The sequence below is a fragment of the Mobula hypostoma genome, chromosome 27, assembly GCF_963921235.1.
Source record: "Mobula hypostoma chromosome 27, sMobHyp1.1, whole genome shotgun sequence".
In the NCBI taxonomy this organism is placed as follows: domain Eukaryota; kingdom Metazoa; phylum Chordata; class Chondrichthyes; order Myliobatiformes; family Myliobatidae; genus Mobula; species Mobula hypostoma.
In genome coordinates this window covers 32,056,138-32,073,036 of record NC_086123.1, presented here as the reverse complement: position 1 = coordinate 32,073,036, position 16,899 = coordinate 32,056,138, and the positions used below count along the sequence as shown (strand labels likewise).

Sequence of the window (16,899 nt, the reverse complement as noted above, 5' to 3'; positions counted from 1 at the left end):
ACATTAATGTCAAATCAGAATACTGAATCTAATCTTACCTCAACAATGGCATAGCCTTTGATGGACCGTGACACAAGTGGATTGTTGTCCAGTGATGTGACTGTGTACATTGACCCAACATCGGAGATAGAAGCCGAGTCTGCACTGTCCATGGGTTCCCCGAGACTACCAAGACTGCCTAAGCTTCCTGTACTGCACAGGGACAAGTCCAGACTCTCCTGGCTGGAAACTGTGTGGGGATCAATCATTCCCTGTGGAGCAGCCAGGTCGTGACTTGCTTGATATTGGTCCACTGAAAGATCGCTTGCTGTCCGAGAAACACATTGTGAGCTGCAGATTGAGGTCTGACTGGTAGAGGCAGAGGCACTCATGCTCATGGCTGGCGTCACACTGCTGCCACTGCTTACATCCATACTGTCCACCGTCGTTGACTTATCCATTTCCAGCTTGCCATCAGCTTTCGTCTTCAACCTCTTGGGGTCATCATCTTGTAGTGGTATGTAAATCTCATCTTTGAATATGCCACCATGTGCACTGCATGCCCTGCGAATGGCACTTCGGACAATACATTCCTCGAGATGTGTTGGAATGCCTGAGATTACCAGCAACCTGCTGTGGGAGGTAGAGCCTACCAAAGCTTGACAGGCATCTGCAATTGCATCATTTGTCATTCCGAGACCCTGGGGGTCCTTCTTAGTTAGATGACGGAGGATCATGAGTAAAGTCAAAGCTCTATGGAACCAAAGCATATCTTCAGGTTTACTTCCACTAATATTCAGGATTGAAGCATCACTTTCACTACCTCGCGAGGTGAGCCGTTTCCCTGTTGCTGATGTCTTCTCTCGTTTCATTTTGACTTTTTTCCGCTTGGAGAGTAAGCTTGGGCTCTGTGGTGTCTGTCCAGGTGAAGATGAGGAGGAGGAAGAGGAATCGCTGAGACTTGGTGCACTCGTGGAGGTCATCACATTCACTGCAGAGCTCACATTAATGGGCAGTGTTACCTCTGCAACTGCAAGACATATCTCCATCAAAGCATGGAAATAGGTGGAAAAGCGACCCTGGTCAGTCACACCAACTCCAATTCCAGAACTGTTCCCAGTCACCCAATTTTGTGTTTCTTCATCATACAGTTTACGGAGCTCAGTTTGAATTGCCATCAGAACAGCCAGGCATGGATTCAGTTGGATGGCTATAGATGATGATAGACCAGATGGATTCTTTTTTTGTTCCATCTGGTGAATTTTACGTAGCAGTTCAGCAAGAAGGTGGAATATCATCTCCTTTATGCTGGGAGCCAGATCGGTTGTCCACAATAGGTTGGCTAAGAATGAAAGGGATAAAAAAACAAGCATTAAAAGTACATTTGTTTTAATGTAAGGAGATCTATATACTTATACATTGACCTCCACAAGGAAGGAAAGATAACACAATTCAGCTTGTGTAGTGTTTCTAAACTTCATCCATCATCTCCAGCCAGTTGTAATATTTGTGGGTAGATACTGGATAAGATACAGTTCCAATGCATCATACAAGTTACCATTTCTTAAAAAGCAATGAGAAGTTACCATTTTTTGATGTAAGATTTTGCTTTTGTGTCAGATTGTGGAAATTGTTAATATATTTTAAAAATAATTCACATTTTACAAATAAATGACACATAAAATACACTCAACTCATCCATTTATGGACATTTGTCTTACCAAACAGCTCAACAACTTGCAGGAGAACAGATCCAGGAATAGCATCAAGTTCATCTTCAGATTTACCATCTCTTTCAACCAGTTTCCATGTCAGCAATTGTTCAGCAAATGCCATTGCCAGAGGAAATTCCAGAGGCAATGAGTTCAACACCAGCACTGCACCAGGTGGTGGAGACACACCTGGGAAGAGGAAATTCAAATCCAACTTATGTAATTTGCCTATTGAAACCACAGAGAACAAGTTCAAAAACACACAAGGAAAAATAGATCTGCATATTAGGAATGGGAGAAAAGTTGTCTATCAGAAATGTTAAGTAAATGTAGCAATCTATTGGCAAAGTTAATTGAGAAAGTCCACACCAAATCCAAGTCCTCCAAAGTTTGATTCCTTGACTAAGATAAGCCAATCACTGATGACCTCTTGTACTTGAACAAAGATCTGGAGGAAAAATTGCTATCTTCATTCTGTTGATAGTCCCTACTTTTAGTCTGACAGAAACAAAAACTAGGGAGTGCTATCAACTTTAGCAGAACATTCAATCTGACTTAACACAAATCATACAAATTAGAAACGGGAAGTAGAATAGTCAAACCCTCAAGCCTGCTCCACCTCTCAGGATCATTGTTCAACTCTATATTCTCATCTGCAGTGGTAACTTACTATTCCCTTGCTTATGGAGAATCTAAGTCTTCCAAACATCCTTTGAGGAACTGAGTTCCAAAGACTCATTAGCATGTGGTAAAAATTCTTTATCTCTATTAAATGGGAACGTCTAATCTTTAAACTGTGATCCCCAGTTCTAGAGCAAAACATTCACTCCATATCCACCCTGCTGAGATCACTTGGGATTTCTGAAGCTTCATTGTTCTAACTGCCAGCAGATACAAATCTAATGCATCCAAGATTTCACCCATTTCTGTGGTCAAGTTAGTCTGCCTTGAACTGCTTCCAATGCACATTTATTCTTCTTTAAAAAATGAGGTACTCCAGAATTGGTCTCATCAATGTCCTTCTGAATTAACTGAAGCATAACCTCTCTACTATTATATTCAGTTCCTCTCACAATAGATGTTCTTTCAGCTTTTCCCATTATTTGTTATACCTGCAAACTAGTTTCTTTTTAAACCATGCACTAGAACATCGAGATCCTGCTGCATTTGAAAATTCTGCAATTTTGCACCATTTATATGGTCTGATTATTTTTTTGCTAAAACAATTTTGAATTTGTTCAATTTCCACTGTTGTCTGTAAGGAGTTTGTACATTCTCCCCATGACCTTGTGGGTTTCCTCCAGGTGCTCTGGTTTCCTCCTCCATTCCAGAGACATATGGATTAGGGTAAGTAACTTGTGGGCACTCCACTTCGGTGATGGAAGCATATGGACAATTGCAGGCTGCCCCCAGCACATTCTCAGACTCTGTTGGTTGTTGTTGCAAACGACACATTTCACTGTATGTTTCGATGTTCTAATGTAAATGTGACAGATAAAGCTAATCTTTGCTTACTCACTTAACCTATCTATATCATCTTGCATACTCTTTGTGTCATCTTCACTACTTAATTTCCTAATTATCTTTGTCATTATTATTTAAATAGGTAAATTGGTTCATTATTGTCACATATATCAAGGTAGTGAAAAATCTGTCTTGCATATCATCCATACAGATCAATTTGCTACAACAGTACATTGACATAGTACAAGCTAAAACAGTAACGGAATGCAAAATAAACTGTTATACTTATAGAGAAAGTGCAACCATTCCAGCACAATATTGCTCTTTCAAGTGCAAAATTTTATAATATTTAATACAAATAACAAATTATTCTAACACTTCAGTAATCTATAGCTATTGAAAGGTTTGCAGAGCTGTTGAAAGGTACCTAGTTTAACGTGCAGCTTGTCAGTAGGGATGACAACAGAAGGATACTGATTTGTAGTAGGGGGTGGAGTGAGACCAGTGTTCGTGGGTGATGCATCTTTTGGGTAACACACAGTTTCTGTCAGGCTAAGTTGTCCATTTTTCCGTACTTTGTGACCCAATCCATAGACCAGTACTCTCACCCAAGGAGCCTTATACAAAGAGGAACTAAAAAAAATAAGAACAGTGATCAGATTAGTTTAGAACTGTAATATTACTTAATTATACTAAGTTTAACAAATGGAGTAGACCTTATTCTTAGAATAGTCCAGCCAGACCTCAGTCAAAATTTTAAAACATCTCCTCACTAAAACCCCTTAACTTTAGTAGAAATCATTTTTTGGGCGGGGGGGGGGTCAAACACGACTGAACTTTCCATTCAGAATGATGATAATTTGCTGTTTCCCCTATCAAGCTCATATTCAATCACTAATTAAAAATCAATAAAAGATTGTTACGGTCTTGGGTTAATCACTAGTGTGCATTGAGGTGATATTCTTCATTTTTACCTGGAGTCAAATTTCACAGAAATTTCTGGCAAGTGGCAAATGAACAACATTGTTTGCCTGGCAGCAGAGAAGTGATAGGATATCAAACAAAATGGTGAGATTAAATAATAGTTGGACAGACTTCAAATAACAAAGGGTGGCAAAATTATCTACTCTATAGTTCAATTATGATGCAAATACATTCAGTTCTTTATTAGGTACATTGTACACCTGTTCATTAAAGCAAATATGTAATCAGCCAATCAAGTGGCAGCAACTCAATGTCATAACACATGCAGACACGGTCAAAAGGTCCAGTTGTTGTTGAGACCAAACAGCAGAATGGGGAACAAAAAGTCATCTAAGTGACTTTGCTTGGGGAGTGATTACTGGCGCCATCGGGATGGCTTGAGTATCACAAAACTACCAGGGACTTCTGGTAAGATAGTAGTGTGCTTGGACACAGTGGCCAACCAAAGGTGTTAAGTCAGACGAGAAAAAATCTGCACATGCTGGAAGTCTGAGCAAGATACACACAACGCTGGAGGAACTCAGTAGGCCAGGTAGCATTTATGGAAATGAAATACCAGGAGATGGATGGAAGTCCTGCTGAAGGGTTTTGGCCTGAAGCATCGACTGTACTCTTTTCTGTAGATGCTGCCTGGCCTGCTGAGTTCCTCCAGCATTTTCTAGATGTTGCAAAGGCGTTAAGTGTCTTTTTAAAACACATTTTTGTGATTGCAAGACCCTGCTGGACATTAAGAACTTAAAATACTGCAGGTCTACCCCATCAGCAAGTTGCTTTTTGGCAGAGACAATGGAGGAGCTGGACTTGGTGCGGACCGTGTTGCACAGACAATGGAGTTTCTGCATAAAGGCTGTGTGCAGTCTAACAGCGAGTGATCGTCTTAGTCACTTCTCTTGTGATCGTAAGACTCTGTTGCACATTGGTAATGTGGAATGCTGCATGTCTAATTCAGTGGTATATTGGTGAAGGGCGGGAGAGCTGCGTGGCCTCAGAGTCGGTGCTGCCCTCCAGTATTCGCTCGGCAGAAGACAAACAGTACTGTGTTCCACAGCAAGCTGCTGCAACATTCATGGTCTCAGGTATCTGGACTATACAATTGTTATGTGACTGGTATCTGATATGTGCTATATGTGCCTTGTGCTATGCAGATGATGGGAGCGAGGATTAGGTCACAAGCTGCGGTGTCGCCTGCTTGCAGCCAACCAGGACAGCTAGAGGTATCAGTGCTGCCCTCCAGTGCTCACTCAGCAGAAGACAGCAGACTACTGTAACGTTCATGCACTTGGACTATATTATTTTGTGTGACTGTACTTTAATGATATCTTTTATGTGCCTTGTGCCGTGTATGACAGTCAGTACTGTGTTTTGCACGTCAGCCCACAGAGTAACACTGTTTCATTTGGCCTTATTCACAGGTATTCACGTATCACTGAATGACAATTAAACTTGAATGTCAGCAACCACTGATCTCCTGGGATTTTCATGCACAAGTCTCTAGAGTTTACAGAGAATGGTGCGAGAGGGGGAAAAAAGTCCAGTACGTGGTAGTTTTGTGGGCAAAAACAACTTGTTAATGAGAGAGGTCAAAAGAGAATAGTCAGACTAGTTCAAGCTAACAGAAAGATAACAGAAACTCAAATACCACACTTTACAACACTGATGTGCAGAGGAGCATCTCTGAGTGCACAACACGTTAAACCTCGAAGTGGATGAGCTACAGCAGTAGAAGGCCACACTCGGGTTTCACTCTGTCCTATTAAAATGGCCACTGAATGCATGTTTTGAGGAAATCTGCAGATGCTGGAAATTCAAGCAACACACACAAAATGCTGGTAGAACGCAGCAGGTCAGGCAGCATCTATAGGAAGAGGTACAGTTGACGTTTTGGGCCAAGACCCTTCGTTAATCCTGATGAAGGATTTCAGCCCGAAACGTCGACTGTACTTCTTCCTATAGGTGCTGCCTGGCCTGCTGCGTTCACCAGCATTTTGTGTGTGTTGACTGAATGCATGTTCTTCATTTTCTGGGGCTGAAGTCCATACTAGATTTAGATAACAACTCTGGTCAAAGCCATAAAATCTTTCTCCTCCTTATTTCAACATGCTTGAGCAATGTAATTTCACCCCTTGATAACTGAACTTCGCAGTGTGCTGGTCATCAGGGAGGTGGCACAGGAGCCTGAAGACCCACTCTCAATGTTTTAGGAACAGCTTCTTCCTTTCTGCCATCAGATTTCTGAAAGGCCCATTAACACTACCTTGCTCTTCCTCTTTTACATTTATTTGTCACTTACAGTAATTTTCATGTCTTGCACTGTACTGCTGCCACAAAACCACAAATTTAATGACACATGTCCATGATACTAAGCCTGATAATGATTCCTCTAGATAACTATTGTATACAGTAGAATAAAACCGGGCTTACTCTTTCCGAAACCCTGCCGGACTTTCCTTGCAAGAGACCATTACAAAGGCAGCTCCTGGAAAATGTACATCCATGCTCACTTTTGACTCAGTCACTGGGAATTCTTCAGAAGGAAACTGTTCTGGTGAGTGCTGCAGGTGCAACAGAATAAATATCAGTTTCACAAAAAGAGAAATTCTGCAGATGCTGGAAATCCAAGGAACACACACAGAATACCGGAGGAACTCAGCAGGCCAGGCAGCACCTATGGAAAAAAAGTACAGTTGATGTTTCGGGCCGAGACCCTTCAGCAGGACTGGAGGAAAAAAGATTAGGAGTAGATTTAAAAAGCGCGTGAGGGGAGAGAGAAACACTGGGTGATGGGTGAAACCAGGAGGGGGAGGGATGAAGTAAGGAGCTGGGAAATCAATTGGCGAAAGAGATACAAGGCTGCAGAAGGGGGAGTCTGATAGGTGGGGATAGAAGACCATGGAAGAAAGAAAAGGGTGGAGGAGCACCAGAGGGAGACGATGGGTGGGCAAGGGGATAAGGAGAGAGAGGGAAAAGGGGATGGGGAATGTGAAGGAGAGGGAGGAGATGGGGACATTACCAGAATTCAAAAAATCGATTTCATGCCATCAGGTTGGAGGCTACACAGAATTAATATAAGGTGTTGCTCCCTGAGTGTGGCCTCATCAGGAGGCCATGGATTGACATATGAGAACGTGAAGCGGAATTAAAATGGGTGGCCACTGGGAAATCCCATTTCTTCAGGTGGACGGAGCATAGGTGCTCAACAAAATGGTCTCCCAATCTACATCAGGTCTCACCAATGCAGAGGCCATACTGGGAGCACTGGACATAGTACATGACCCCAAAACAGACTCACAGGTGAAAAGTCGCCTCACCAGGAAGGACTGTTTGGGGCCCTGAATGGCAGTGAGGGAGGCGGTGTTGGGGCGGGTGTAGCACTTGTTCTGCAAGGATAAGTATCAGGAGGGAGATCAGTGGGGAGGGTCAAATGGACAAAGGAGTTGTGTAGGGAGCGATCCACGGAAAGAAGTAAATGGAGGGGGAGGTAGAGATGCTTGGTGGTGGGATCCTGTTGGAGATGGCTGAAGTTCCGGAGAATTATGTGCTGGACACGACGGCTGGTGAGGTGGTTGGTGAGGACAAGAGGAACCATAAACCCTATCACTGGTAGAGTGGCGGGAGGATGGGGTAAGAGCAGACGTGAGAAATGGAGGAGATGTAGTTGAAGACAGTGTTGATGGTAGAGGAAGGGAAGCCTTTTCTTTGAAAAAGGAGGGTAGCTTGTATATCGGTGAGACCCGCCGTAGATTGCCAGAACATTTTGCCGAACACCTACGCTCTGACCGCCAGAAGAAGCAGGATCTCCCAGTGGCCACCTATTTTAATTCCACTTCCCATTCCCATATGTCAGTCCATGGCCTACTGATGAGGCTACACTCAGGATGGAGGAACAATACCTTATAATCCACCCGGGTAGCCGCCAACCTGATGGCATGAACACTGATTTCTCGAACTTCCAGTAATGTACCCCCCACCTCCCCTTCACTATTCCCTAACCCCCTTTCCCCTTACCTGCTCATCGCCTCCCTTTGGTGCTCCCTCCCCCTTTTTCTTTCTTCCATGGCCTTCTGTTCCCTCCTATCAGAATCCCCCTTCTCCAGCCCTGTATCTCTTTCACCAATCAACTTCCCAGCTCTTTACTCCACCGCTCCCCCTCCTGGTTTCACCTATCACCTTGTGTTTCTCTCTTCCCTTCCCCACCTTTTAAATCTACCCATCTTTTTTTCTCCATCCTACTGAAGGGTCTTGGCCTGAAACATCAACTGTACTTTTTTCCATAGATGCTGACTGGCCTGCTGAGTTCCTCCAGCATTTTGTATAAATATCAGCTTGATCATTTACCAGCATCTGTGCTCACTGAAATTTCTGAAAAATCAATCTTTATGTTCTGTAATTTCTGGATTAATGTGACTACATAAGCAACAGAACGTTCTACATAAGAACACAAATAGAAACTTAAAATATACAGTATACTTCATGCAATTTTATTCATCCAAAAATCTAGAAAATCTTAAAGGAGGAAGAATTTCACTTTGCCATGGATGAAATGAAAAACAAAATGCATTGTTGAAGCAGCCCTCCTCAAACCTTTTGAACAGGTTTCCTAACAAGATCAAATTCAGTAATGTTAGATTGTGACCTTTTTTCTTGGTAGGGGTAGAAGTCAAATGAAATTAATGATTCTGCTATTGCCATTTACATCATATCCAGAGTCAGCTTTTGTTCCTAGCTGTACTATCCCATGTAACTGCTTGCCTCATCGCTGATATCATTTAATGTCTCTACTGTCAAAGAATTCCCTTTTATTCATTCCTACCATTCCTATTTTTCTCCCTGAAACACCTATTTCATCATTTAAAGCCCAGTATTTTTCAGTGTTTGTTTCCACAGATGCTGCCTGATTTGCTGAGTTCCTCCAGCATTTTGTATGTGTTGCTCTGGATATCAAGCTTCTGCAGAATACCTTGTGTTAATAATTCTATGTACCATTTTTTATTCCATATATTCCTAATAATTCAAAGTAATTGTAATCCTTCCTCCATTTTTTGTTTTTGACATTGTTTCCAGTGCTTTGCACAATAGCTTTTGGTTCCAACTATGCTTCTCCATATATAAAAAAAAAGCAGCAATTATAGAAACATTTCAAAATCACTTGGCGAATTGGATAGAAAAGCAACAAATGAAAAATGTGGAACATGAGCTTGACAGATAGAAATCACAAGTCTTGTACCTGTAGGAAAGAGCAGATCTGTTTTGTTAAATCCAGCAAACTCTCTTCACCTTGATGTAAGGCTCTAGTTATAGCAACAGTAAGCCATTCTCTTATAGTACTGGAATTGCCCTGGTAGAAGAGATCAGTGGGAGAGCAGTTCTGACCTTGGTTACAATGCTGGAGGGATTGAGTCAGGAGAATTGAATTAGAGCTGATTGTTCCATCTGCAGAAGAAATAAAGGTTTTAAATGAAATTCCTCAAATTATTTCACTGAACTCTCCAATCCTATTTACTCTTCATGGCAGACATATTAAACAATCAACAATAGGCCAACAGCAAGTCTGACAAACCACTGAGGACATTTGGTTCATAAGCCTTGTGCTAAATGCCAGCATTGGTCCATTAGATTTTCTTTCTTTCTTTCTTTTTAAAAAAAAATTCTTTTTCATTCTTTCCTTTCTTGGTGGTGCTCCAGAAAAAGAAATATGTCAACAGGGAATGCAAGTAAATGTGTTATTATCAGTAAATCTGCAGTCAGACAACTCCAATGCATTGCTGGGACATCAGTGCTTTCCCATGAACTGTTATCCCACTACAAGATACAAAATATTTTCTTTCCAAAAACTGTAATTGGCAGGACATGAAATTAGACACAATATTCGTTATAAGTTTTGCTAGTTTTTTTTTGAGTAAAATAAACATAGAAACATCAGTTTAAAACAAAAACATAATTTTAAAGAGATTCAGATAATGCTTAAGAATAGACAAAATTAAGTCTATATAATGGCCACTTATAAATTTGTTCACAATTAGGACATCTTTTTTCTCTTCAGATTTTTCCTCATTTTCTGAAGGTATCTGATTTTCAGGCCGTACCAATTACAATTTTTAGAAAGAAAATATTTTCCATCTTGTACATATTGGGACAACAGTTCAAGGGAAAGCACTGATGTCCCAGCAATACATTGACGTTGTCTGACTACAGATTTACTGATAATAACACATTCACTCATGCTGAGGTACCCTTAGATAGTACTAGCAATCCTCACTCAAAAAAAATCCTAATGTGACCTAAGGCGCTGAGTGTTAACTGCCTGCATAACTAAAATGTACAATCAAGTTCTACATCGTCTTTAAAGATATGAATATGCTTCAAGTACAACTTTGAACAATATTTCCTCTCCTCTGTTCCTCACTCTGACCTCTTACTACTTCTCACCTGCCTACCACTGCACACTGGGTCCCCTCCTCTTTCCTTTTCTCCTATGGTCCACTCCCCTCCTCTATCAGATTCTTTCTTCTCCAGCCCTCAACTTTTCACACCTGTCTGGCTTCACTTATCACCTTCCAGCAAGCCTCCTTCCCTTCCCCACAACTTTTTATTCAGGCATCTCCCCCCTTCTCTCTTCGTCCTGAAGAAGGGTCTCGGCTCAAAACGTCTTTTCCATAGAAGCTGCCTGACCTGCTGAGTTCTCCAGCATTTTGTGTGTGTTGCTCTGGAAAATATTAACTCACTCAGCCTTACATTGAACCTGGATATTTAGACTTTGTAATTGTCAAATGACACAATGGACTTTCTTATTAAGCTACTCTGGAGTTTATTAGATTTAACTATTTTTCAAGATCATGAACCAAAAACAAGCTTGTCTGCTTCCTAAGTCATTGAAATCAGTAAACTGATTCTGCACATCGGAATGCAATTATCTCAGAATGACATGACAGCATATATAGTTTATTTTTTCAAACTCACATTGTGCTAACACCAACCTGATAGTGGTGGGGCCAGAAGTTGATTGGACAAAAGCTGAAGATGCTCCAGGGTTATGTCACGAACAGCAGGGATGTGGAATAACCGAGTGAAAGTATGTGGGGCCTTGGGAGCAAATATGTTGAGCAAAGCCATACGACAGTACAGTCTAGCCAAAGAAGCTTCACAGCGTAGCAACTCTCTGTAAACAATAGTGAAGGAAGAAAATTTGAAAAACCCAAGCATGAATCTGGTCTTATAATAGACTAACTATTATGTAAATTGCACTACTTCTCCCATAATTTTCAACTGCTTAATTGGGAGAGGGCAAGGTTTGCATTGCATTGTCCTTTTTATACTAGTTACACCAGTTAGGGATAGGAACACTGAAATATGTTTGGCACTTTTTCAGCATTTCTTTCTCAGCTCCCATTTTGCTCATTACATTCATTGAAACAAGAGTGAATGACTCTTTATTAGTATGTTGTGACAGATGGCAATATGGTGGGGTTTGAAGAGGAAGGAAGGACAATGAATATGGAGGAAGGATGAAGAAATAAGACTAAGTCAAGAACAATCTTGAGAGCTTATGATTTAAAATTCGAACTGGACAATCTATCATTGAGGATGTAAATGGTTATTTTAGAATCAATATTCATTTAAAAACAACTGTTTAAAGTGAAGAATATAAACATTTAATTCATTTTTATCATGCCAATTTACAGTGATCACATTTCAAGTGCCCTCATGTTTACTTGGACAATTTCAAGTTATCAATCCAGTTTCCATTCTCACACATGGAACTTTACAGTGAGCAATAAAGACACCAATAAACAAACAAGCAAGGAAGTCAATTCAGATGATGGGTAGTGATCATGTTACAACCAAAGCTGATGTATACTGAGAGGTCAATGGTCAATGAAAAGGAATGATGCACATGTACTCTCATGACTTGTAAAGATAATTTTTATAACACATTTTAACTGTATTGACCTAACTCAAAGTTGAGTGGTTTTGGTAGTGACCACTTAATCCAAGCTTAGCAACTTTGTGTGCTTGGATTGAGCTGTCAGAGTAACAACAGGGAGTACAAACTTAGTTACAGAGGAAGAATTTTTAAAAAAATGGGGGATCTCCTCTCCTGATTATTATTTGGGAACCTCTACTGAACACTGCATGCACTGAAATTAGATATTTTATCACAAAATCTGTTCACATACACTGTCAAGGACCACATAAATGAGCACAGGGAAAGAACGAGTTTCTCAGAGTCCTTACAGGAAGCACAGAAAAGGATGAGAAGTGTGAAAATGATCTAAAACCACAAAGCATTCTCTTACAACATCACTGAATTTTTCCACTTTAGTGCACCAAATACCTGGACTAATTCCTTTGCAATACATTCTGCTTCTTTAAAACAGCTCAATAATAAAGTCTTACAATTTTTTCAGTTTAAAAAAAATGGAAGGGGAGGCAGATCACAGAGTTCTTTACTGCTTATTGTAAAACTGAACACATATCAGAAACTGGCCAAGTTTGTGGGCAAAATGATTTCGCCATTTGCAAATGATGGAACGGTATTACCCATGAATCATTAACCCTTTTTCTTTCTCCAGTGACACTCTTATTTTCAGCTTTTCCGTTATATACAGTATAGCAGTTAATGCTGCAATCAAGAGGTTCTATTTCTTTTTGACAATCAAAAAATTCTAGATTAAGTAGAATATATTATTTTCTCAGTAACAAATGCTACATTTATAGGATATGGGGGTGGTGGAGGGCATCTGTAAAGGGAGTTTACATTATGAACCTAAAGCTGCTATTAATATTCTATAGCAACAGAACAGCAGCTTTGCTGCCTGATTCGAAGCAATTCAAATCCCAACATGTGGCTAACATGTTTTTAAAGTGATCAATATTTATTGTGGAATTAAACACTGACAAAATATCAAATTTACGCTGCATTATGAAACAGCAACCAGACCTGGAAATATTAATATTTAACAGAATCATCAGCTTAATTTAACCAAAGATTTAAAGAATAGCTAATGGACAAAGGTGCTCAAGGTGTGAAATAACTTCTGATCAAAGATGTGGGGGGGGGGGGCAGAGTGTTTCAATTTCTTAACTTCCACTATGGATTTTAAGGAGCTTGCCTGTGAATTTGGATATTTGTGTTATCCAGAGTAACCAGTCCATAAGCAGCTGTGCGTCTGTATCCTGTAGGAGGACGTTCCAGCATGTCAATTGGATACCAGTAACGAACTAGCACACCTTCACTTCGTAAATATGTCTCCACCTGAACCAGTTCATTAGCCTAAATTGAAAAAAATGTATGGAGATTACATTTAGCAATAGTAAGAAATCAGTAGAGTTTTATTTTGTGTAAAACAAAATGAAAGCAATTGATGTTCTGGATTGAACAAGAGTTCCAGAATATTCCTAACTGTTCAGCAAATACTGCAGGAGACATTGCATGATAAATGTGATTTGCTTTTCAATTTCTTCACTAATTTAAATTGATCATTTTAAAGCAAGGCAGTAAAATAAACAGGTTGGCCTAAATAACATGTTAAAGTATCCTCATTTCTGCTTTAGTGAAATTGGGAGCAGGAAGAACAAATCCTCTTTGGGCCTCTCTTAGGTGTTTCATATTACTATTGCTCAAAGCCCTTAACTTTCTTAAAACTGCAAAAAAAAGGCAAGATTACAAACTCTGTTGTGAAGAAAGCGTTTGAAATGCTTACTTCCTTCTACTACATAATGCTGCAATCGTTCCAGGAATTCGTAGCAGGAGTAGCTAACCACTGTATTAAAATCCCGCGTATTTTTCAGTATACCCACTTTCACTTCTGCTGTACCCGTAAATTAAAATAAAGAAGGATGATATTATTGGCACAATGAAGGGAAATCGCATGTGCATTTGACTATGTGTAGGAGTTCGACCTCTGCACAACAAAGACACATCTATTTTATTTTCTTCTTTTCCTGAGCAGTACACATCATCTTCGTATAGAAAACTGTGGTGTTGTCATGGTTTTCACAAATTTAGTCACAAAAAAAAAAATCTGCCTGCAGGGCAGGACCATCATCTCCACCACTGGCATATAGAGTGCACCATCTACAAAATGCAGCAGCAAGGAAGACGGAGCAGCAGACACATGAGAAACGCTATCACCTGTATACTCCCCCCAGATGCAAATCACCCTATGCAACACCCCGTCTGCACGCTGCTGCATTTAACTAGGAAACTTATTCACAAGTTCAAGTTATCAAGTTTAAACTGATGTTGTGTTTTTAAACCTACCGTATCAACATCAAGAACAACTCCATTCAAACCAAAAGTTTTCATCATTCCTCGGATAGCAAACTTTGGTAAAGCAGTGCCACCAGTGCTACTGTTGAGATTATTACTATCTGGATACCGGATCACCACTGTTAGGCCTGTAGTGGGACAGAAAAAACCACTATAATATTCCCCTTGTCCACTTCAAAACTTCAGATTCATATAAAATACAATGGCGTCTAAAACCAAATTAAGCAATATCAGATGAATGATTGAAAGCAAATAGAAAAAGTATTATTCTGGGCAGTTGATGTTCAGAATCCTGATGTTAGACCCGATATTTCTGGCTGAGAACAGTAATTTACCTCATCCCTATATAACTTTACTATACCAAGATGGATATTGTTTCTTTTGACAGTGCTTTCAAGTGGTACCTAGTAATAAATGGCTCTGTGATGCTCAGTTCGGCTGTATTTGACTGAATGCAGCATCAAGAACCTTTGGTAAACTTAAGGTAATGGGTATCAAGGGTAAGACATTCTAATGTTTAGAGTCATATCTCACCACAAGGGTAGGTGGTTGATTGTTGAATGTCAGCAACCTAACCCACATCATAGCAGGAGTTCCTCAGATAGTGTCAACTATTTTCATTAGCTTCTATATTGACCTTGCATACAAGTTCTGAAGTAGTTATGTTGCCTGATGTTTGCATATCATTCACCTTTTTAGTAAGTGAAACAATCCAGAACTGCATAGAGGAAGACCCAAACAATATTCAGGTGTGGGGTAATAAGTGGCAAGTAACATATGCCACAGAAATACTGGGCAACAGCATTCTCCAGAAAGAGACAATTTAAATACCTGCCCTTGATATTTAACAGCACTACCATTACACAGTTTGCCCGCTATCAATATCCTCAGATACACTAATGATAAGAAAATTAGTTGGATCAACCACATGGATAGTGGCTACATGAGGCTGGGTATCTTGTGTCATGTGACTTTTTAAACTAACCCAGAAGTTATCTCTCAAACTCAAGAAACAAGTAAAGTGTATGACTTGAGCGGGATGCATTGAGCTCCAACAACACACCAGAAGCCCAGGATATAACAGACTACTTGAGTGATCAGCATCTTAAACATTAACTCTACCACTGGCACATAATGTACATCATCTACCAAATGCATTGCAGTAACGTGGAAGACAGGACAGCAGACACATGAACAACACTGCTGCCTGTGTATTTTCCCCAGTTGCACCCCATCCTGACTTGAAAATATAATCACCATTCTTTCACTGTTGCTGGGTCTGAATCATGTAACACACTTCACTATACATTGGGGATGTACTTTCAGTAGGATTGCAGCTGTTCAAGATAGTAGCTCATTTTGATGGCAATTACTAAACTGTCAATTAAAAGCTGGCATTGCCTGGGATGGATGGATTGATGAATGACCAGTATAATTCACCTTGATGAAACAGGTATAAAAACATAAAAGACAAAATAGCCAAAAAGACAGAATAGAACCTACTTCAAGAGCAAATTCTCTACTATAATTAAATATGATGATGACATCATGTGCCGTGTCATATGATGTAAATGATAACGGTCTTTGACCATAATTGGCGATTCTTTCTACAGAGTTGGCTTGCCATTGCTTTCTTCTGGGCAGTGTCTTCACAAGACGGTGACCCCAGCCATTATCAATACTCTTCAGAGATTGTCTGCCTGGTGTCAGTGGTCACACAACCGGGACTTGTGATGTGCACCAGCTGCTCATACCACTATCCACCACCTGCTCCCGTGACCTCACACAATCCTACCGGAGTGAGGGGGGGGGTGTGGAGGGGCTAAGCAGGTACTACATTTTGTCCAGGGGTAACCAACAGGCTTGCAGAGGGAAGGAGCGCCTTATACCCCCTGTGGTGTATCTCTACCTTGCCAGCCTATAATTAAGTATAATTATAAACAAATATTGGAATAGAAATACCTTTGCGAACTTTATTCATTGTGAACTTATTGGCTTCATCTTTAATATCCTCAATGGTTGGAAGGTAGAGATCTCTGGGAATGCCACCATTTTCTTCATAAAGGAACTCCACAGTCTGGCGAGCAATGTCCACCATACCTAATTAAATCCAGTTATTGATTTTAGGATTATAATTTAATAGTTGTACTTGAACAATTAAGACATCATTAAACTTACACATAGAGAAGTGTGTAGTGCATCTTAGCTAGTTTGGTTTGCTGGGGGATAGGAAAATTTTAAAATACGTCCTGTGTTGTAGAAAAAGCTTTGGTTTTAAAACATCCCCATCACATCACTACTTATCCAAAGATACAATTCACCAAAATGCAATTCTGATAAAAACCATGAGGTTGATACAATTTCATATTTGTGTATTAATTCCACTGTCACCACACTGTCCAAGATGTAGGTACCAATCTGTTACCAAATTCAGAAGCCACAGTCAGCATCCGAGACTGAAACAACTTCATAATTTGGCATCCAAGACAA

General features: G+C 40.2%; 1 protein-coding gene across 5 annotated transcripts in view; it reads right to left on the bottom strand.

The window, feature by feature from the left end:
* LOC134338343 (probable E3 ubiquitin-protein ligase HECTD4) overlaps nt 1-16,899 on the bottom strand; it is a 291,135-nt gene that overhangs the window by 48,004 nt on the left and 226,232 nt on the right. For 3 of the 5 annotated variants that reach the window (XM_063034109.1, XM_063034111.1, XM_063034110.1), the window contains exons 53-61: nt 16,372-16,509; nt 14,401-14,537; nt 13,250-13,410; nt 11,114-11,295; nt 9,364-9,569; nt 6,561-6,691; nt 3,583-3,788; nt 1,701-1,919; nt 39-1,321 (exon numbers count right to left, since the gene is read on the bottom strand). In XM_063034109.1, coding sequence (XP_062890179.1) covers nt 39-1,321; nt 1,701-1,919; nt 3,583-3,788; nt 6,561-6,691; nt 9,364-9,569; nt 11,114-11,295; nt 13,250-13,410; nt 14,401-14,537; nt 16,372-16,509 — 2,663 coding nt within the window. The remainder of the gene's footprint in view (nt 1-38; nt 1,322-1,700; nt 1,920-3,582; nt 3,789-6,560; nt 6,692-9,363; nt 9,570-11,113; nt 11,296-13,249; nt 13,411-14,400; nt 14,538-16,371; nt 16,510-16,899) is intronic. The other 2 variants (XM_063034113.1, XM_063034114.1) reach the window with 1 other exon arrangement.